The 22,312-nt window shown below is 41.0% G+C and overlaps 1 protein-coding gene across 23 annotated transcripts in view; it reads left to right on the top strand.

Moving 5' to 3' along the window:
• PAM (peptidylglycine alpha-amidating monooxygenase) overlaps window positions 1-22,044 on the top strand; it is a 307,426-nt gene extending 285,382 nt beyond the window's left edge. For 5 of the 23 annotated variants that reach the window (XM_043464552.1, XM_043464562.1, XM_043464545.1 and 2 more), the window contains 5 exons: window positions 4,872-4,971; window positions 8,506-8,604; window positions 17,369-17,572; window positions 20,496-20,552; window positions 21,213-22,044. In XM_043464552.1, coding sequence (XP_043320487.1) covers window positions 4,872-4,971; window positions 8,506-8,604; window positions 17,369-17,572; window positions 20,496-20,552; window positions 21,213-21,388 — 636 coding nt within the window. In that variant the 3' untranslated portion in view covers window positions 21,389-22,044. The remainder of the gene's footprint in view (window positions 1-4,871; window positions 4,972-8,505; window positions 8,605-17,368; window positions 17,573-20,495; window positions 20,553-21,212) is intronic. The other 18 variants (XM_043464564.1, XM_043464550.1, XM_043464563.1 and 15 more) reach the window with 12 other exon arrangements.
• Window positions 22,045-22,312: the final 268 nt, after the last annotated feature.

The following is a 22,312-nucleotide window of genomic DNA, read 5'->3' as shown; positions in this document are numbered from 1 at the left end:
ACTTTAATGTTACTACACTGAGCAACAAGACTTGAGAATAGCACCCCTGGAATCAAGTTCCAGAGACTTGGTTTTAGTAAAAGACTCAAGTCTAGTTTTGGCCTCACAGTGGTATACCATGGTCTATTCTAACAGCGCTTTATACCAACATGGTTACCATGGTGTGGTGTACCCATCGCCCTCTGCCTCCTCAGTTAACTTTCTCTGCAGAATAACTGTCAGAATGATCAGAATATTCACATGTTCTGCCTGACTGTGCCTGTGGTATATCACATTTAGCTAAAAATGCTGCAAAGAAGAGTTATTTTTCAAAATTTGTAAAGATTTATCAGCTTCAGTGGGTCAAAATGCAACTTATCATAAGCCACTGTATGAATATCTCCAAACTCAAATTCTCACAGTATTCTCTAAGTCACCAAATTTGCTAGCTTAAAAAAAAAACTTTACAATACCAGTTAGAACACTGTTTACTAAGCTTCATTCTAAACAGAAGGCAGTGGCACCCCACTCCAGTATTCTTGCCTGGAAAATCCCATGGACGGAGGAGCCTGGTGGGCTGCAGTCCATGGGGTCGCTCAGAGTTGGACACGACTGAGCGACTTCACTTTCTCTTTTCACTTTCATGCATTGGAGAAGGAAATGGCAACCCACTCCAGTGTTCTTGCCCAGAGGATCCCAGGGACGGGGGAGCCTGGTGGGCTGCCATCTATGGGGTTGCACAGAGTTGGACACGACTGAAGCGACTTAGCAGCAGCAGCAGCATTCCGAAGGTATTTATTAAGCACCTACTCTGTGCCGGACATTATACTAGATACTAAGGCTGTGATAGTGAACAGGACAGAGCACAGCCTTTCCTTCAAATGGAGTTTTAGCAAAACGTACAGGATCCACGTTGAACCAAACTAAATCTGAAGTAAAGATTCCAGTACAAATTTCTTTTTTTTGTTGTTGTTGTTTCTGTTGATAAATTGATACAAGAAGCAGGACTTTTCATAGAAGTATTTCACCTGAAAAGCAATAAACAATCAAAGTCCAATCATAATAGCCCTTCAGAAACAAATTCATTAGGTTGATAATAGATGTTTTATTTCAGTTGTGTTTCAGATCTTTATTGATTATCTGATCTTGTTTTGCCACTCTGGGCTTCTTCATATCTGTTGATAAAGAAAGGCAGACTTCACTTCCTGTCCGAGCTTCACTTCGTTTTCACACAGTGTTTGCTTGATTGTTCTTTTAATAATAAAATACAGTGTCAATCAGGATGTTAACTTTTAATTCAAATGTGCATCTAGAGAGCAACACTCAGTGCTAAGCCAGAGGCTAGATTCTAAATAAGCTTTACTGTCATAAAAATAAAAGCATCCCTGAAGGAAGGTTTCAGGAAGCCTTGTGCCTAAACATCAGTATTCATCAGACATTCCATGATGAGTAAGTCACAATATACGGGTCAGTACAGCAAACTTGAAAAGAGGCTCTGACTCCAAGGTGAAATTTGCTTTTCCTTTCAATAAACAGGACTTGGTATTACACTGAAACATAGAAATGTATTCTGTGTTGACTCAGTAAGCTGAAACCCATCTATGAATCTCTCAGACTTTTCATTTAATTAGATTATCATCACAAAGATTAAGTTTGGGTGAGGAGGATAATATGATATAACATTATTATTACTTACTCTTATGTAAGAAATGATTTTTTCCTTCAAGTCAAAAGTCAAGTTTTGCATACTGTGTCTGTGCCGCTGTTTGTTCGTATCCACTGCTTGTGCCTTTATGTAGTTCAGATCTCCCTTTTCCATGACATTCTTTAGGAATGTTTATGTTGGAATATACAATGTCCGTCTTTCTCCCTGTGCAGCCGAACTGAGATGGCAGGACAGTAGAGAAGATGATTCTAGCAAATGGTGTCAAAAAGTGCTGAGGGCAAAAGATATATAGTCACCCCCCACATTCTTCCTCCCATAACCACAGCAAAGACTGTGGTCCCTACCATCTGCTTTCACACACACCCTTCAGGCTGGAATTTTTTGTCTTCTTTATTTGCAAGGCTGCTCATGTGGAAAAGGAAGGAAATAATCCCCACTGCACAATACCAAAAAAAAAAAAGAAAGAAAGAAGGGAACAGTAACCCCAAATTCATGTTATTTCTCCGACCCTAATTATGGAGATTAAAATCACAGTATTTGAGCCTGAGGTTCACATGAGGGAAGTTACCTGTCCAAAGCTAAACAGGAAGTAGCACACCTGGACCTTAAACGCAGGTCTTTTTTACTTTGAAACGTGTTTTAACATTGAGGCCAGGAGACGTATTAAACCATAACATGAACATATTTCTTAGAGAAAGATTTTACTTTAAGTTTCAACTTGTCTTATTTAAAGCAAACGTACTTAGTATATGGAGAACACAAATTCCTTATGAATTTTTAAAACAGAATACAAGCTGTTGAGGGCAGATTGCTCTGGGCTGTGTCACCAGATGCCCAGGAGGATGCTAGCATTCTTTCCTCTATAATTTTATTTTGTTAGGGAGAAAAACCTCAAGAGAAAATGTCAAAGCCTAGAGTAGAAGATCTTTAAATCTTTTCGACTCTGAAGTCGTAAAACTTAGCCCTAAATCTGACAACATCATGTTGTTTCAAATGACACAGAGCAGTAAAATAATGCATTTAAAAGATTACAGTTGAGTGCCTGTGACTGCAATAGGAATAGAAGTCTCAGCGTCCCATTCACTAAGCTTCCCCTGAACCCCTCCTGTGGCCCCAAAATATTTCCACTGAATTCTTGTCTCCCTGGATCAGTTTGAGAAGCACAGATAGAGGTTCATTGTTATTATAGCCTTGAACTGATGGCATATTGTAATTTACTTAAATAAAGTTCCTTCCAATGAATAGTTCAAACATTACCTCCTCACCTTTGTTCCTCCGCCTATTATAATGTTTTTCCCGTCTGAAAACGTGAAGTACTTTACACCCATATTATTGTTGTCGTTCAGTCACTAAGTCACGTCCAACTCTTTGTGCCCCTATGGACTGCAGCACACCAGGCTTCCCTGTTTTTCAGTATCTTCTGAAATTTGCTCAAACTCATGTCCATCGAGTCGGTGATGTCATCCAACCATCTCATCCTCTGTCGTCCCCTTCTCCTCCCACCTTCAATCTCTCTAGCATCAGAGTCTTTTCCACTGAGTCAGTTCTTCACATCAGGTGGCCCAAGTATTGGAGCTTCAGCCTCAGTCCTTCCAGTGAATATTCAGGGTTGATTTCCTTTAGGATGGACTGGCTTGATCTCCTTGTTTGCAAAGAGGTTTTTTAAAACGTGTTTTTGTAGAGAAGAGGAACTCCCTGTGATTTTCAAGTCTTTTTGCCACCAATCAGGTGAACCCCAAATGAAGATGAACATTTCCTGACTGGCCGAGGAGATTGCAACAAGGCAGTGTTGTGATTCCTGACTCTCTGTCCTTCTCCTGCTCTTTTTTTGAGCTCATTTAATGGTCTGAAGGAATGTGCCTCCTTGGCATGGCTGTCTCATTTTTTCTTTTCACTGTGACCAGTTGTTGCTGATTTTAAAAGACAGTAGTTTCACCAAAGCCTGTATTCTGGCCCTCTCTCGGTGAGCAAAGAACAGGAGCTTGCCTCCTTCTCACCCCTTACATTTAGGAGACCAAAGTGGACAGAGGCTGGCTGATGAGTCCACAGTCAGGATAATGTTCCTGTTCATACTCACTGATCATATTTTATAGAATGGTGTCCTCAGGCAGGCCTCCTGGCCTCAAAGGTGAAAATACCATCCACCTCCTGCCAACTGGTAGACACGTGGCACCTTTGAAAGCTTCAGTAGACAGATGGAAATGTCAGCTGCCCAGCATTTTCAGCGTGCTCTTCCAGGAACTAGCCTGGGACCCTGAGAAGGTCACATAAGAGAGCTGCCCTTTCTGCTGTGTCCTCGTGAGATGGCATGATGTTGAAATGAAAATGTGCGGTGCAGAAAGACATCGTAAAACACCAGTGTAGCTGCAGTAGGCACAAAAGCCAGCAAATACTGGAGGGAACACTCCATTTGTTTCTTTTGATGACTGAAAATATTGTCAACACTGGGCTTTAGAGTAAGAGAATGCCATATTACTGCACAGCTCTTAATATGCATTTCAGAAATAATCAGAATGCCCTGAATCTTTAAAGTGATTCCTCTTATCAGTAGCACATAAATACTTTTTAAGGAAGTGTGTGATAGCTTGATGGGAATAATGAAAAAAAAAGTTAATGCCTGGTTCTTTTTGGTTATCTAAATTAAGCCAGCAAGTTCGACAGTGGTCAAAGTTAGAAAAAATATGAAGGCAAAAGGGAAAAGTGAAACTCGCTCAGTTGTGTCTGACTCTTTGTGACCCCATGGACTATAGAATTCTCCAGTCCAGAATACTCGAGTGGGTAGCCTTTCCCTTCTCCAGCGAATCTTCCAGAACCAGGTCTCCTGCATTGCAGGTAGATTCTTTACCAACTGAGCTATGAAGAAAGCCCGAAGGCAAAAATAAATATAAATAATTAAATAAACAGAAATAATTAGATAAATGGCATAACACCAACTAAACAACACTGTAAAAGAGTAATCTGCTTGTAAATGTTCACTTTTTATAAGACTTGAAGTCAGTGTTGGGGCTGCCAGGGCGTCTCCCACCTCATAGAATTAGGTCTGGCAAAGGCAGTGTTGAGTGCGTGAATGGATGACTCAAATTTTTGGTCTTGAGCTGCTTGCATCACTGTTTTTGGTTTGAGTCACATGCTTAGAGTTCTCTGATGTGCTCCGCTGTGCCTTTCTGTCTCTTCATGAAGAACCGGGTGCAGGCTCACCCTCACCATGTGCCTCTTGTTCCGGCAGCACTTCGACATGCCCCACGACATCGCTGCGTCCGAGGACGGGACCGTGTACGTCGGAGACGCTCACGCCAACACCGTGTGGAAGTTCACCTCCACCGAAAGTACGGCTTTTGCAGCGTGACTGTCCACACTTTACTCAGGTTTATTGCTTAAAAACACGTGAACAGAAATGTGCCTGTCCTTCTCTTGTTATGGTTAGTAGCGTAGGAAGTCAAGGTATGATCCAGTTCACTTCAGTTCAGTTCAGTCGCTCAGTCGTGTCCAACTCTTCACGACCCCAAGGTATGATTGGCAGTTGTTACAAGACCTCTTTGGTGGTCATTTCAGGAACTAAATGTGTTTAAAGTGGAAAGCAACATTTTTTTTTTCCCCTGCTGGCAGTTATCCTCTTCTTTCCACAGATATTCCACAGGAAATTCTTGATGCCTGAAGCAATGTCTATTACTTTGAAAGCCCACGTTAATTCCCACTTAGCTCTAGAGGCAGGAGCTGGCTCTAGCAAAGCAGAGAGGCTGAGGGAGGCATCACTTCCCACGTGGCTCTTCGGCTGTCAGTAGCCACAGAGCATCTCAAAACACCCGTATCTGAGTCACGCATGTTGCATCCCAAACCGGAGGCACTCTGCATTTTCCCTTCAGACTTCAGCTTGTTCAAAATGCTGAACTGTCTTTTCATGAACTCACAAATCATGTCTGGGGACAGAAGAGTGTCTCTATCAGGACCAGGCCCCACTAGTTTGGGGATTTCCAATTGCACTTTGGACACTATTTATAATTCTTAAAGGGTATACTCAACCAGCCTCTGATATTCTACTAAAAAACCTAAGCTTTCTAACTTGAACAATACCAAATGCTTAATAGGCCACAAAATTCAATGTCCAGAGATGCTTTAAAAATATGTCAGTGTCCAAACAGTAGGAGAAGATGGGGTTAAGGAGAAGAATTGAGGATAAATAATAAATTTGAGGTATCAGGAGTTACAACAGGTTTCTTTAAATAGAGAAATAATAAAGACTGGTGGGCTTGATGAAGATGAGAAATATTACTTATAACATGGAAAAATGCAGATTATAACAAGGAAAAAATACAAGGTATATCAAAGAAAATAATGAGTCCAAAAACTTTAATCATATAGCATACAGGTCTTGGGCAAGAATCCCTTAGAAGAAATGGAGTAGCCCTCATAGTCAACAAAAGTCTGAAATGCAGTACTTGGATTCAGTCTCAAAAACAACAGAATGACCTCTGTTTGTTTCCAAGGCAAACCATTGAATGTCACAGTAATCCAAGTCTATGCCCTGACCAGTACTGCTGAAGAAACTGAAGTTGAACAGTTCTATGAAGTCCTACAAACCTTCTAGAACTAATACCCAAAACAGATGTCCTTTTCATTATAGGGGACTAAAATGCAAAAGTAGGGAGTCAAGAGATGCCTGGAGTAACAGACACATTTGGCCTTAGAGTACAGAATGAAACAGGGCAAAGGCTAACAGAGTTTTGCCAAGAGAACGCACTGGTCATAGCAAATACCTTCTTCCACAAGAGAAGACTCTACACATGGACATCACCAGATGGTCGACACCGAAATCAGACTGATTATATTCTTTGCAGCCGAAGATGGAGACAGTCTATAAAGTCAGCAAAAACAAGACCGGGAGCTGACGATGGCTCAGATTCCGACTTAAATTGAAGAAAAGAGGGAAAACCACTAGACCATTCAGGTATGACCTAAATCAAATCCCATACGAATATACAGTGGAAGTGAGAAATAGATTCAAGGGATTAGATCTGATAATCTGATAAACAGTGTGCCTGAAGAACTATGGATGGAGGTTCGTGACACTGTACAGGAGCTGGTGATCGAGACCATCCCCAAGAAAAAGAAATAGAAAAAGGCAAAATGGTTGTCTGAGGAGACCTTACAAATAGCTGAGAAAAGAAGAGAAGTGAAAAGCAAAGGAGAAAAAGAAAGATATATTCATCTGAATGCAGAGTTCCAAAGAACAGCAAGGAGAGATAAGAAAGCCTTCCTTAGCGATCAATGCCAAGAAATAGAGGAAAACAATAGAATGGGAAAGACTAGAGATCTCTTGAAGAAAATTAGAGATACCAAGGGGCCATTTCATGCAAAGATGGACATAATAAAGGACAGGAAGGATATGGACCAAACAGAAGCAGAAGATGTTAAGAAGAGGTGGCAAGAATACACAGAAGAACTGTACAAAGGAGATCTTCATGACCCAGATAACCACGATGGTGTGAACACTCACCTTGAGCCAGACATCCTGGAATGCAAAGTCAAGTGGGCCTCAGGAAGCATCACTACAAACAAAGCTAGTGGAGGTGATGGAATTCCAGTTGAGCTATTTCAGATCCTAAAAGATGATGCTGTGAAAGTGCTGCACGCAATATGCTGGCAAATTTGGAAAACTCAGCACTGGCCACAGGACTGGAAAAGGTCAGTTTTCATTCCAATCCCAAAGAAAGGCAATGCCAAAGAATGTTCAAACTATCGCACAATTACACTCATCTCACACACTGGCAAATTAATGCATAAAATTGTCCAAGCCAGGCTTCAGCAGTACTTGAACAATGAACTTCCAGATGTTCAAGGTGGATTTAGAAAAGGCAGAGGAACCAGAAATCAAATTGCCAAATCTGCTGGATCATTGAAAAAGCAAGAGAGTTCCAGAAAAACATCTATTTCTGCTTTATTGACTATGCCAAAGCCTTTGACTGTGTGGATCACCACAAACTATGGAAAATTCTGAAAGAGATGGGAGTACCAGACCACCTTTACCTGCCTCCTGAGAAATCTGTATGCAGGTGAAGAAGCAACAGTTAGAACTGGACATGGAACAACAGACTGGTTCCAAATGGGGAAAGGAATACGTCAAGGCTGTATATTGTCACCCTGCTTATTTAACTTATATGTAGAGTACATCATGCAAAATGCCAGGTTGGATGAAGCACAAGCTGGAATCAAGATTGCTGGGTGAAATATCAATAACCTCAGATAATGCAGCTGACACCACCCTTATGGCAGAAAGTGAAGAGGAACTAAAAAGCCTCTTGATGAAAGTGAAAGAGGAGAGTGAAAAAGTTGGCTTAGAATTCAACATTCAGAAAACTAAGATCATGGCATCTGGTCCCATCACTTCATGGCAATTAGATGGGGAAAAAATGGACAGTGTCAGATTTTATTTGTTGGGCTCCAAAATCACTGCAGATTGTGACTGCAGTCACATTGAATTAAAGACTGTGGTCCCTACCATCTGCTTTCACACACACCCTTCAGGCTGGAATTTTTTGTCAACTAGAAGACTGATAATCAAACGTAACAGATCCAATAATCTGCCTGTGAGATGTCCACGTGGAAACAGAGCTCCTTGATATTTCAGAAATAATACAGGATTGTAGACTGCACATGGAAAATCTCGTTTTATACACAAAGATCTTAGAGAGATTATTTCAGCTTTCCCTAGGAGGATTTTATCCAGGATTCAAGGACCAGGCACCTCATTAGCGATTTGTAACATTAAACTCTTTTCTAGTATAAAAATGTATTTGATGAATTAAAGAAATTTTTCTGCTGAGAAAAATGAATGTCAAAATTAAGGCTTCACATTTTTGCGGGGGGGAATTCTGATTTTTCTCTCTACTTGCTGTGCTGTGTTACAGAAATGGAACATCGATCAGTTAAGAAGGCTGGCATTGAGGTTCAGGAAGTCAAAGGTTGGTCAGATTCCTCTTATGCCTGTGAAACCCAAGGCGGTTTGTGTTGAATGCTTTTAAATGGCTCTTGATTGCACTTAAAATTTTTCTGGTAAAAATATAATACAACCCGGTAAATTATCTATAATTTTGACTATGTACTTGAGCCCTTAAACCTACAGGATGCCACTGCTTTTTCTGATAAACTGGAATAGTAATAATGAGCTCAAATTCACTGATTTCAAGTGATGAAAAGTGATCAGGGATGTACGAAATCTACAACAGGTGGGCCAGAGACATTTAGAGAAGCAAACAGTCGGTCACTTCTGGAAGTTTTTTAACCTCAGGCATTGGAAGAATAACATCCAGCACACTGGGAAAGGCTTCCTTTATAGGCTCTAATCGTTAGAGTGAAGAATATCTTTGGTGAGTTAATAATATAAGGGCCTGAAAAGAGTAGCTGCTCCCTAAGCTCTAGTCTTACTACCATTCGGCCCCCAGCATTTACTGTGGGCCATCTATGTGTAAGATACAGCAGGCCTAAGGTAAGTGAAACTGAGTCTAACTTCAAGACACTTACAGCCTGTAATAAGGACTCTGTGTATGCATACATACATATACGCATACGTGAAAGTGTTAGTTGCTCAGTCATGTCCCACTCTGTTGGACCCCATGGACTGTAGCCCACCAGGCTCTCTGTCCATGGGATTCTCCAGGCAAGAATACTGGAGTGGGTAGCCGTTCCCTTCTTCAGGGGATCTTCCCGACCCAGGGATCAAACCCAGGTCTCCTGCATTGCAGGCAGATTCTTTCCTATCTGAGCCCCTCTCTCTTTGGTGTATATTGTAAGGCATGGGGAAAAAGAATGTAGGTACTGGTATAACTAGTGGATTCATTTGGAATCCCAGTCAAGTTATTTTCTCCCTTTCTTAGGTTCAGTTTATATTTATACATTTTCTACTATTTGCAGGAGTTTGACATGGTCATGTGTAGTTAAGAACTCAGTAGAGGTGTTCCTAATGTTTAAGTAGCCAAGTGGTTCATTTCTTAGTTACTTTACAAATTATTCTCCTAGATATTAAGACTTAACCGTAGGCTTACTTGTTTTCCTTTCTCATGAAAGCAGGTGGAAAAGACATGAAAAGAAGCGAGAAGCAAGAGGGAGTTTAGGGATTTTATATAGGCAGATAAGAAAATATAGCCGGCTCAAGGTTGAAAGGGGTAAGACAATATTATAAAATAAGTCAATAGTAACTGTTTGGCATTTGTAGAGATTATACCCAGCTGACACTACTGAGTGACATTCATACAACACTCATATTGAAGAAGTTCCTATTTTCTGTTATTGTTATATATAGCATTATTGATAAGTTCTATTTGCCCTGAAATAGAAATATTGGAAAAGATACTATTATAAATAAGAGCCATCACTTATGGAGCACAAAAAATGGGGTATACAAAAATTAAATTTAATCCTTACACCAACCAAATGATAATTGCTCTTATCCTCATCTTACATATGTGAGGAAACTGAGGAACAGAATTAATACTAAGATATTAAATGGTAAAGCCAGAATTTAAACCAGTCTGGCACCAAAGCTATGTTCTGAACCACTGTTACTATCCTATTGAGGAGAAATGAGTACCACCAATTCATTCACCTTAAACTCTGGGAGTTGGTGATGGACAGGGAGGCCTGGCGTGCTGCGATTCATGGGGTCGTAAAGAGTCGGACACAACTGAGCAACTGAACTGAACTGAAGTTCTTCCAAGAATTACAGATTTGTGACAGTTGTAGTTTATTCTGAAATTGCTGGATTTCAAAGTAGCCTCACACCATTTCTATTTAAATCAGTCAGTTCAGTTGCTCAGTCATGTACAACTCTTTGTGACCCCATGGACTACAGCATGCCAGGCTTCCCTGTCCATCACCAACTCCCAGACCTTGATCAAACTCATGTCCATTGTTTTGGTAATACCATCCAATCATCTCATCCTCTATTGTCCCTTTCTCCTCCTGTCTTCAATCTTTCCTAGCATCCATGATCTTTTCTATGAGTCAGTTCTTCACATGAGGTGCCGAAAGGCCAAAGTATTGGAGCTTCAGCTTCAGCATCAGTCCTTCCAATGAACACCCAGGACTGATGTCCTTTAGGATGGACTGGTTGGATCTCCTTGCAGTCCAAGGGACTCTCAAAAGTCTTCCCCAATACCATAGTTCAAAAGCATCAATTCTTCGGCGCTCAGCTTTCTTTATGGTCCAACTCTCACATCCATACATGACTACTGGAAAAACCATACTTTGACTATACAGAGCTTTGTTGGCAAAGTGATGTCTCTGCTTTTTAATTTGCTGTCTAGGTTGGTCATAGCTTTCCTTCCAAGGAGCAAGCATCTTTTAATTTCATGGCTGCAGTCACCATGTGCAGTGATTTTGGAGCCCAAAAATAAAGTGTCACTGTTTGCATTGTTTCCCTATCTATTTGCCATGAAGTGATGGGACCAGATGCATGATCTTCATTTTTTGAATGTTGAGTTTTAAGCCAACTTTTTCACTCTCCTCTTTCACTTTCATCAAGAGGCTCTTTAGTTCTTCTTTACTTTCTGCCATAATGGTGGTGTCATCTGAATATCTGAGTCTGAATATCGTCTGACTATCTGAATATTTCTCCCGGCAATCTTGATTCCAGCTCGTGCTTCACCCAGCCCAGCATTTCGCCTAATCTACTCTGCATATAAGTTAAATGAGCAGGGTGACAATATACAGCCTTGACATACTCCTTTCCCAATGTGGAGCCAGTCCATTGTTCCATGTCTAGTTCCAACTGTTGCTTCTTGACCTGCATACAGATTTCTTAGGAGGCAGGTAAGGTAGTCTGGTATTCCCATCTCTTGAAGGATTTTCCACAGCTTGTTGTGATCTACATAGTCAAAGGCTTTAGTGTAGTCAATGAAGCAGAAGTAGATGTTTTTCTGGAATTCTCTTGTTTTTTTATGATCCAGTGGATGTTGGCAAATTGATCTCTGGTTCCTCTGCCTTTTCTAAATCCAGCTTGAACATCTGGAAGTTCACGGTTCACGTACTGTTGAGGCCTAGGTTGGAGAATTTTGAGAATTACTTCGTTAACATGCAAGATGAGTGCAATTGTGCGGTAGTTTGAACATTCTTTGGCATTGCCTTTCTTTGGGATTAGAATGAAAACTGACCTTTTCCAGTCCTGTGGCCACTGCTGAAGTTTTCCAAATTTGCTGGTATATTGAGTGCAGCACTTTCACAGCATCATCTTTTAGGATTTGAAATAGCTCAGCTTGAATTCCATCACCTCCACTAACTTTGTTTGTAGTGATGCTTCCTGAGGCCTACTTGACTTTGCACTCCAAGATGTCTGGCTCTAGGTGAGTGATCACACCATCATGGTTATCTGGGTCATTAAGATCTTTTTTGTATAGTTCTTCTGTGTGTCCTTGCCTCCTCTTCTTAATATCTTCTGCTTCTCTTAGGTCCATACCATTTCTGTCCTTTACTGTACCCATCTTTGAATGAAACGTTCCCTTGGTATCTCTGATTTTCTTGAAGAGATCTCTAGTCTTTCCCATTCTATTGTTTTCCTCTATTTCTTTGCATTGCTCACTTAGGAAGGCTTTCTTACCTCTCCTTGCTATTCTTTGGAATTCTGCATTCAGATGAATATATCTTTCCTTTTATCTTTTGCCTTTCACTTCTCTTCTTTTCTCAGCTATTTGTAAGGCCTCCTCAGAAAACCATTTTGCCTTTTTCTATTTCTTTTTCTTGGGGATGGTCTTGACCACTGCCTCCTGGACAGTATCACAAACGTCTGTCCATAGTTCATCAGGCACTCTATCAGATCTAATCCCTTGAATCTATGTCTCACCTGCACTGTATAATTGTAAGGGATTTGATTTATGTCATACCTGAATGGTCTAGTGGTTTTCCTTCCTTTCTTCAATTTAAGTCTGAATTTGGCAATAAGGAGTTCATGGTCTGAGCCACAGTCAGCTCCTGATCTTGTTTTTGCTGACTGGATAGAGTGCCTCCATCTTCGCCTGCAAAGAATAAAATCAGTCTGATTTCAGTGTTGACCATCTGGTGATGTCCGTGTGTACAGTCTTCTCTTGTGTTGTTGAAAGAGGGTGTTTGCTATGACCAGTGTGTTCTCTTGGCAAAACTGTTAGCCTTTGCCTTGCTTCATTTTGTACTCCAAGGCCAAACTGGTTGTTACTCAGGTATTTCTTGACTCCCTACTTTTGCATTCCATTCCCCTGTGCTGAAAAGGACATCTTTTTTTCATGTTAGTTCTAGAAGGTCTAGAAGGTCATCAAAGAACTGTTCAACTTCAGCTTCTTCAACATTACTGGTTGGGACATAGACTTGGATTACTGTGATATTGAATGGTTTGCCTCGGAAGTGAACAGAGGTCATTATGTTGTTTTTGAAATTGTTCCCAAGTATGGCATTTCAGAGTCTTTTCTTGACTATGAGGGCTACTCCATTTCTTCTAAGGGATTCTTACCCATAGTAGTAGATATAATGGTCATCTGAGTTAAATTCATTCATTCCAGTCCGTTTTAGTTCACTCATTCCTAAAATGTCAGTGTTCACTCTTGGCGTCTGTTTGACCACTTGCAACTTACCTTTCAATTGTTCCCACCAAAACTCTGTGACTGAACTGGGTGGCCTGTTGTGAACTGCCCAGCCGCACTCTCGCACCCTGGTTGGCCAGTCACAGTGACCAGTGCTCTCCCACTGGCCACGTTCTCTCTCCCTCTGCACACCAGAGAGTCCATTTGGTCATGGAACTTCCCAGCAGTTCAAATAGTAAACGCGATTGAAATCTCTTGTCATGACAGTTCTGTTTTAATAGTTAGGAATACCCAAACCCAAATGAACTTGTTCTAGTCCTCTTTGAACCCATATGAGTCTCATTAAACTTTTTTTTTTTTTAAAGATTATTTTCTTACTACATAAAGGAATATAAATCATGCTGGATCTCCAAGAGTTTTTGTCTTTTATCACAATCTAGAAGCTTGGTTTCAACCAGCTCTTACAAAAGAGAGAGAGAAACATCTTCCCAGATTAACAGCTCTGTAGATACATGGTAATTGTAAATTTTGAAATTCCACTAACCTTTCATGACCCTCATCCCCACTGAATGGTTACAAAACTGATCAGTAATAGCAGAGTTTCTGAACCAGTATTGTGTTCTCAGGGGTTTCAGGGATCAGAGAATTTGTGATGATAAGAAACTTAGGAAAGGGATTGAAACTTTCAAATGAAGTTACTAAGGATAAAGCAAGATAACACCAATCTCCCTCCAAAAGCATAGCCTTCACCCCTCCCGCACCGTGCAGTGAAAGATTATGATGGTGAATCTGTTTTAGGAAAATAAAAATAAATTGTCTAATGCTGTAGGCATCTTAGACCGTATGGAGAGCAACACATTGTGGAGGAAGCACAGTGCATTAAACAAACAAACCCAGAAAAGTGCGGAGGAATACCTTACTTTGTTGCACTTTGCTTTATTACACTCGTGCTTTTCACAAGTGAAAGTTTACGCAGCCCTGCAGTGAGCAAGTCTGTCGGCCCATTTTCCAACAGCATTTGCTCACTTCCTGTCTCTGTCACATTTTGGTAATTCCTGAAATATTTCAAACTTTTTCATTGTTATTTGTTATGGTGACCTGTGATCACCATCTTTGACGTTACTGACTTGCTGAAGGCTCAGATAATAGCATTTGTTGCAAGAAACTATTTTTTAATTAAAGCATGTACATTTTTTAAGACAATGCTATTGTATGTTTAATAGACTACAGTATAGTATAAACATAACTTACGTATGCACTGGGAACCAAAAACATTTATGTGACTTGCTTAATTGCAGTATGTGCTCTATTGCGATGGTCCAGAACTGAACCTCAGTGGCTCCAAAATAAGCCTGGAATCTCGTTGATTGATGGACCTTCCATCCCTTCTCACACGTTACTTGCCAGTATGCCATCTAAACCTTCAGCCTTCAGTTCCGTCTGTGATGAGCGGAGCCTTCAGTTCCGTCTGTGATGAGTGGGGTAGTAATTGTTGTGCTGCTGTATTTGGAACATCTCTCCTTCCTGCCCCAGTTACTTCCATTCCAAAGGCATCTGGGCCTCTCCTCTCCTGTAAAGGGGAGAGACACGCATGTGCTTGTGTATGTGAGCTCACACAAGAGTGCACCTCCCTTTCTAAATGCATTGCTTTAAAGAAGAAAGAAAACGCCTCTTATGCATCAGTCTTCAAGATTATTTTTATTTCCCGGTATCTGCAGAGATGCTGGGAAAGCTTGTTTGAAGACATTTTTGTTGTCAGTTGAATCTGTCTGGCATCTTGTATGATAGGAGAATGTCAGTGAGGTACCCCCCACCTTCCAGCAGCACCAGATCCTGGCTAAGCTTAGAGCTTCTCCATTCCATCTTCATCAGGGATGCTCTGAATTACTGGGGGTTTTAGTGAAAGAATTTAGGATAAAGAGTAAAAGTGACAGAATTTAGATTGTTCTTTATGCTTTGAGTGAAATTCTTAGACTCTTAAGTGATAACTATTCTTTAGGCTTTTTACCCCCTTATAAAGCCATCTAAGAGCATTGCTTTTTTTACCATAGGAAATTAAAATTTTTTTATCTTCACTCTTTAAAATGTAGAGCATTGTTTAAAATCTAAACATATTTCACCTGGTCTCAAACATTAGAATGTTCCAGTATTTTTAGTAGATAACACGGAGAGTACAGAAGAGGTGTGGATATCAAGGATCTCTAAAGTACAGTGGGTGTATCTTAGCAAGTTCACTGCCTTGTTCTCAGCACACTTTCTGTGAATGGTAAAATGATTCTTTTAGCCTGTCACCTACATCATAGTTCTTCTTTCCTTTTTTTGTGGAGCTCCGTCTTAGCTCAGGCTTACAAATGAAATTAGATGTGAGTTGGCACAGCCAATATCCTAGGCGTAGGTAAATGTGCTAAGTGACAGGTAGAAAGTGCTATGTAATTACTCTGATTATAGTCACTTTCAAACCAACACAAACCCTTCTTCCAAGGCAGCAATTTCGTGTCCTCCAATCTCCACATCTTTGGCCTGTATTTTGTAATCCTGTCATCACTTTATTGTTATTTTTTGCTTAAACATAGAACAATTGGTACACCTTTTCAACAATAATGAAGAAAAAGACAAAACAGCTAGTAGGCAGGAAAAATAAGAATCATACTCTTATTCCTTTTGGAAACTGAGACTTGGATTACATTTGAACCATTTAGATCTATGAACCAATCCCTTTCCTCTTTTCGCACTCAAGTTTGAAGACCCACTTCCATGGATAAAAGAAGAGAAATAATGGTCTCCCCTTAATGATAGTGCAGGAAAGGGAATGAGAACTGTGAAGCCATCTGTGAAATGGTGATCACAATAGTGCCCACTCATTGGCTTGGTGTGATGATTAAATGAGAACAGTGCCTGAAACAGTGTATGTGCTCCATAGATACCATTGAGACCAGGCAGGAAGCTTGCTCTGAATATTGAGGCAAAATGCTGGAACCTACCAGCGTGTATCGTAAACGGTGTTTACAATGTCTTAAGTAATTTGAGAAATGCTTCCTTGGAGAAGCATTTCCAATATGTCTACACATATTAAACATTAACCAAAGATTTTCCTGACCGTGTTAAAACACTAATCGCCCTGCCACTTTGTCAAAATTACCATGAGGCCATCTGATGCAATTTGTATCATAGGGCAAACGGGCACACACTTCAGTTTCTGAAGCTGAAGTTCAGAAACCTTGTGAGCCTTTCGGCAAACACGGTTGTAACTTCTAGCTTCACACACAGGGTTTTGGACAAACACATATGTGTGTTTCTTGGGGGCAAGAACGTCTCAAGGTCCAGCCTCATTCTTACGTCAGTAGTTGTTAAGATTCCTGCAGTTGCTTACTTAGTTTTGTTGTTATCAGTTTCCCAAGTAGTGCTTTAGGCCTGATATGTACCCAGTATCTGCTGGTATCACGGAACAGTGGTGTAAGTTATTTTCCTCGACAACAAACGGACATACAGTGCGTACAGGTACCCTTATAACTTGCTGGAAACTGTAGTACAGAACTTGGGAAGGACACAGCTCCCTTTTTCCATTTCTTAATTCTAGAATTAACGCATGCAGCTATGCATGCATGCATGAGGTACCAGTGACTCATTGAACATGAAAGAGGTTCATAAACTAAAATCACAAGGAAATAAGTACTTACGAAGCACCCAGTGATAAACATTTATACTCAGGAATTTCATGAAGGAAGTTGTTGTCATCATCACATTTATACAGAGGAAGTGTCTTAAGGCCCACGTCATTTAAGTAACTTGCCCAAAGTTACGCAAGCTGGCTGTATTGGGATTTGAGCCCAGATTCATCCGACTCCAGTATGCACACCAATTCTGGTCCCCTACACCATGTCACCTGTTCATTTTAACTTTGAAAAAATGCAAAAGGAGGATACGTCTTCTGTGGAATTATACCTAAAGAGGGAACAAAGGGTAGAATCAAATAAAACCAATTTAAAGGTGAAAAACCATTACATGGGAATTTGCCAGTCACAGGTACTAGCTCAGTAGCTGCAGATACTGAAGCCTGAACCCCACATGCATTAAGCTCAACAAGTTCTTCATGAGCAGCTGTTAATCTGATTGGGCAGGGTGGGTGGGACGGTTACAGAGTCTTTGAGTCAGTTGAATATTGTCAACTCTTCTTTCCCTGAAGAATCCGAGGCAGTTGTTGAAACCAAAATGGACAACAAACCCGCCTCCTCAGAATTGCAGAAGATACAAGAGAAACAGAAGCTGGTCAGAGAGCCGGGCTCCGGAGTGCCTGCTGTTCTCATTACAACCCTGCTGGTTATTCCTGTGGTGGTCCTGCTGGCCATTGCCTTATTTATTCGCTGGAAAAAATCAAGGGCCTTTGGAGGCAAGTAGAACGAGCCCCTTGAATTGGGAACCTCCCTGCGACAGAGTGTTTGGCCTGATTATCAAAGTTTGGTTGTGATCTTTTTTTCAGTGTTTTTTTTTTTTTTTTTAAAGTGTTCTGTACCTCTTTCAGTGTGATTGTCTGTGTTCCAAATATTGTCTATAGTTAGCATCTAAGTGGAAAAATGTACCTGGAGCTTCAGAATTTGGATAGTTAGATAAAAGCCCAACCTCTATTACTGCTTTTTAGCATTGGCTTAAAGCCATTAGCTGTCTCCATATGAAACTGTGTAGATGAGTAGAGTCTGTATAAATTAGCTGAAGCGTCAGGAAGGAGGCAATCCCTGCTATTAGAAACAGGCCCAGTCCTCAAAACGCCTGGGTCAGTTTTTTAGAAGTTGTCTATTTTTCCCTAGTCCTGGCTCTAGCTCCTAGCTCCATGACCTTGGGCAAGTTACTTAACCTCTCTAAGCCAGAGTTTTTTCATCTGTAAAGTGGGGATAAAATACCCACAAGGTTGTGTAGGGATTAAATGAAATAATGTTCGTAAAGCATTTATCACAGTACCTGGCACCTATAAGTGCTCAATTAATAACACCAGTGATTATAAGGAATAATCATTGGTAATAAAGTAATAAAAAGTCATAAAAGATACTTGTCTTAGACCTCACCTCTCTCAGGAAGCCAGCTATTTCCACAGAAAACCATTTGACAGTTTTAAAAGAGTTGCGTGAAGGAGGGGACAGTCCAATACTGGTGTCAGTGTTTTATCAAACCATTACCATAGTATCAGACTGAGTAGCTGAGTTCCTTTTGAGGTATCCACATAAGTAAACAAATAATCCAACTCGTGATTCTCACCTCTCAGAAACAGTCCCTTGGCGGGGTCCCCAGGTCCTCAGGCAGGAGGCCACAGCTGCATCTGGGAAGGTATCCCTGAACCAGAATGGTGGGCAGCATTTGATCAAGAAACAGCATCTGATCCTGTTTCAGGCCAAGGCGACTGGCAGGGATTCAGTGCCCACGGCAAAGCCCTGACACAGAAAAGGACACAGAAAACAAAACCAAAGGATTTAATGTAATAATTTGTGAAAGGGAGTTTTTCTAGGACTTCTTGCTTTTCACCTGCAGTTAATAAAGCTCTTCAAAAATACAGCTAACTCTTCCCAACAAGGGCTGAGCAGAGGCAAAGATAAGTATACATAGTCATTGTCTTCATGGAATTAGATGGAAGCTTCAAAAGAGCAAGAATCCTGTGTGTTTGCTTTTTCCTGATATATCTCCAGCAGAAATAACAGTTCCTGGCCCTGAGGATTTGATAAATAGTCACTGGGGGAAGGATGGAATAAATAAAGGGAGCTCACAGAATAGATAAGACTTAAGAAAGAAATGACACATAAAGGTATAAATAGAGGATGGTGCATACAGTGATAAATGTATGGAGTATCAGAAATACACGAGGCCTGGGGGGCAGGAATATTGCTGATCAGTCCACTGAAAGGAGGAGTAGCTGGGGTGTCAAGAAGGTTTGGTATCGGCCTCTTTGCTGTTAGCACATGTGCGTGGTACTGTTGCCAGAATATTGTCCACAGGAGTATGTTGGGAAGACTGAGGGACCCAGGTCGAACCATACGAAATTGCCATTCACGTTCAATCATGTTTTATTTTTAAAGATTACAGCTTTATATGGTTCAATCTAATACATTTAATTCTATTTTAATCCTAAAAGTATACCAGCCTCTCACCTTTTGTCCATTCACGTTCAATCATGTTTTATTTTAAAAATGACAACTTTATATGGTTCAGTCTAATACATTTAATTCTAAAAGTATACCAGCCTCTCACCTTGTTTCAACATTTGTTCCTGATAGATCTTATCCAGTCTGTGAGGGTTTTAATAACCCTCGTGAAAGGCCTTCCACTTATTCAGCACACCCGTATAGCTTGTCAGCTTCACGTCAGACACTGTGCTGGGCACACGGGATGCAAAACTAAGGGCCATCCCATATCCTTGTGCAGTTTACAGTCTTCGTTCGTCGGCTTGCTAACCATCTTATCAGATTCCTCTTCCCTGCTTGCTCGTTTCTCTCCCCCCCTCCCCTTCTCCCCTTGCCCGTGCTTCACCATGCCGCCCCCACTCCCGTTAGAGGCTTCGTAGGAGAACCCCGAGCCTTGTGTCCCTGGCCATAGTCGGGGAGGGAGTGTTGGAAGCAGGGCAGAGAGCACAGTAAGATACACAGCACGCGGAGAAGCGAAGTCCATCTGGAGTCCAGCCTCCAGCCAAGGAGAGAAAGTCAGTTTTTCATGGGTCGAGAATTCGGGTCACCGTGTATGGCTGCAGGTACTCAGGGTTTCAGAAGGTTTTTGCCTTCAGTCTTCTATAAAAAGCAGATGCTGTACATTTGGATCCAAAGCTTCCTCAATCAGGACATGTACTGTTCTGAATAGAAAGCCTAAAACCTCAGACCAATACTCCTAAATTGTTGTAACCAAAGCTTCCAAGGTTTTACAAATTATGGGTAATTTTTAATTTTGTCCTAGTAAAGATAACTAATATTTACTGGGCATTTCCTGTGTATATACCAAGCACTGCTTATAAGCACGTCACATGCTTATGGAGAGGTAGGGATTGTCACTGGTCCCATCTTTTCTTCAGAAGAGAAAACTGAGGCTCAGAGAAGTAATTTGAGATTGCACAGTCTATAAGAGACCCAGGTAGGAGTCAAACCCAGCTCTGGCCCTGGTATGCATGACAATGATACGTTGCCTTTTGCCCTCTTAGAATTCTAAGAATACATACCGACAAGAGCCAGGCCTTGTTACTAATCATTTAGGAATTAATTCCTTATTTTGTATTGACAGCTGAGCCCATGGATTGAGGAGGGTGACTGGGACTTATTTTGAAATATGCCCTCTTTCTCTAGCAGATTCTGAACGTAAACTTGAGGCCAGTTCGGCAAGAGTTCTGGGAAGACTTAGAGGTATGCGTGTGACCTTTTAGAGTCCTTCCCATTTGATTCACAGTCAACAAGCTCATATCTTTAAAAAAGCAAGGAGATACTCTGTATTTTCTCTCTGGAAATTAGGCTCCTTCTGTGTAACACAGCATCCCTGGCAAATGCCAAATGCAAACTGTGCACCAGCCCAAAGTGTGTGACTCCAGCGGCAGGTTCCCCAGCTTCGTTTTCCCACCTTGCCATTCTGTGTCATCGAATTCTCCTCCCTGCCTTTTTATCTCGCTGCATTTGTCTTCAGCGGATTTACTGTCACTCCTGTCGGTGTTTCAGTGCGTGTGGTAGTCAAGACAACCTTTTCATAAAGTCAGCTAAATGAAGAGCTGCTCAAGGGGACGTCCATTCCCGAGAGCCTAGAAAAGGCAGGAGCTGAAAAGTGAAACTGAAATAATCCTGCAGAAATACATAATGCTGGGGAGTTATGGTGTTGGTTTTTCCCCCCTTATTTATTTTAATGAACCTGTGGAGTCGTATCTTTCTGACTCTTTTGGATCAGTGTCTCTGTATGTCATTTTTCCCCCCTCTCTAATACCTGCCCTTTCCCATCCCCGGAAGAATTTGCAAGGAAACTGAAAATCATTTGTGCAGACCTTACCTCAATCCTCTGTCCCTGTTCGCTTTCTCCAGGAAAGGGAGGCGGAGGCCTAAACCTGGGCAACTTCTTCGCCAGCCGGAAGGGCTACAGCCGGAAGGGGTTCGACCGCCTCAGCACGGAGGGAAGCGACCAGGAGAAAGATGAGGACGCAAGCGAATCCGAAGAAGAGTACTCTGCCCCACCGCCCGCGCCCGCCCCTTCCTCCTGAGAAAAGGGGTTTTGTTTTAGGTCAACGAGATTTACCAAGGATGCCAGGTTCCTTTCCCTTGAGCACGTTGAGCGTTTTGCATATTTAATTGTAAACTGTACCCGTCTGTGTGGGACTGTACACCTTTTATTTACTTCCTTTGGGATTAGTTGGCTTCTGTTCCTAGTTGAGGAGTTTCCTGAAAGTTCATTCACCATGCCATTGTCTTTATATGAACATAGGATAGAGAAACGATCCTCTTCCGTCACGCTAGTCATTTAGGGATGGAAGGTTTGCTCATCTGCATTTTTGAGACTTTTCTGTAGTTTGTAAATAACTCCATTCTCTGCTTGAACACAGTATTTTCCCAATAGCACTTCCATTGCCAGTGTCTTTCTTTGGTGCCTTTCCTGTTCAGCATTCTCAGCCTGTGGCAGTGAAGAGAAACTTCGTGCTACATAACGACAAAGCTGCTAAATCTCCTATTTTTTTAAAATCACTAACATTATATTGCAACAAGGGAAAGAAAAAAGTCTCTATTTAAATTTTTTTTTTTTATTTCCTTCCTCAGTTGGTGTGTTTTGGGGATGTCTTATTTTTAGATGGTTACACTGTTAGATCACTATTTTCAGAATCTGAATGTAATTTGTGTAATAAAGTGTTTTCAGAGCATTAGATGTCAGAGTGTATTTTGCAGTTTTTGCATATTTGCAGGGCTTGTATACAACTTTTGTAATAATTACACAAACCTAAGCTATACTGAAACCTATTCAATGTTTCAAAAGAAGTGCACTGTATTAAAATTAAGAAGTCATTTGATTATGTAGCAGATATAAATTAAAAACCAGCCCAAGAGTTTATATACATGTGAAAACCAGGCTTTCTTTAAAAATTCAAAGAGGATTGTTGCTTGTATAACAATCAGAAGGTAAATAATAAAAGGTG

The sequence above is a fragment of the Cervus canadensis genome, chromosome 4, assembly GCF_019320065.1.
Source record: "Cervus canadensis isolate Bull #8, Minnesota chromosome 4, ASM1932006v1, whole genome shotgun sequence".
In the NCBI taxonomy this organism is placed as follows: domain Eukaryota; kingdom Metazoa; phylum Chordata; class Mammalia; order Artiodactyla; family Cervidae; genus Cervus; species Cervus canadensis.
The sequence above is the reverse complement of the archived record's forward strand: the minus strand, read 5'-3'. Positions and strand labels throughout refer to the sequence as shown.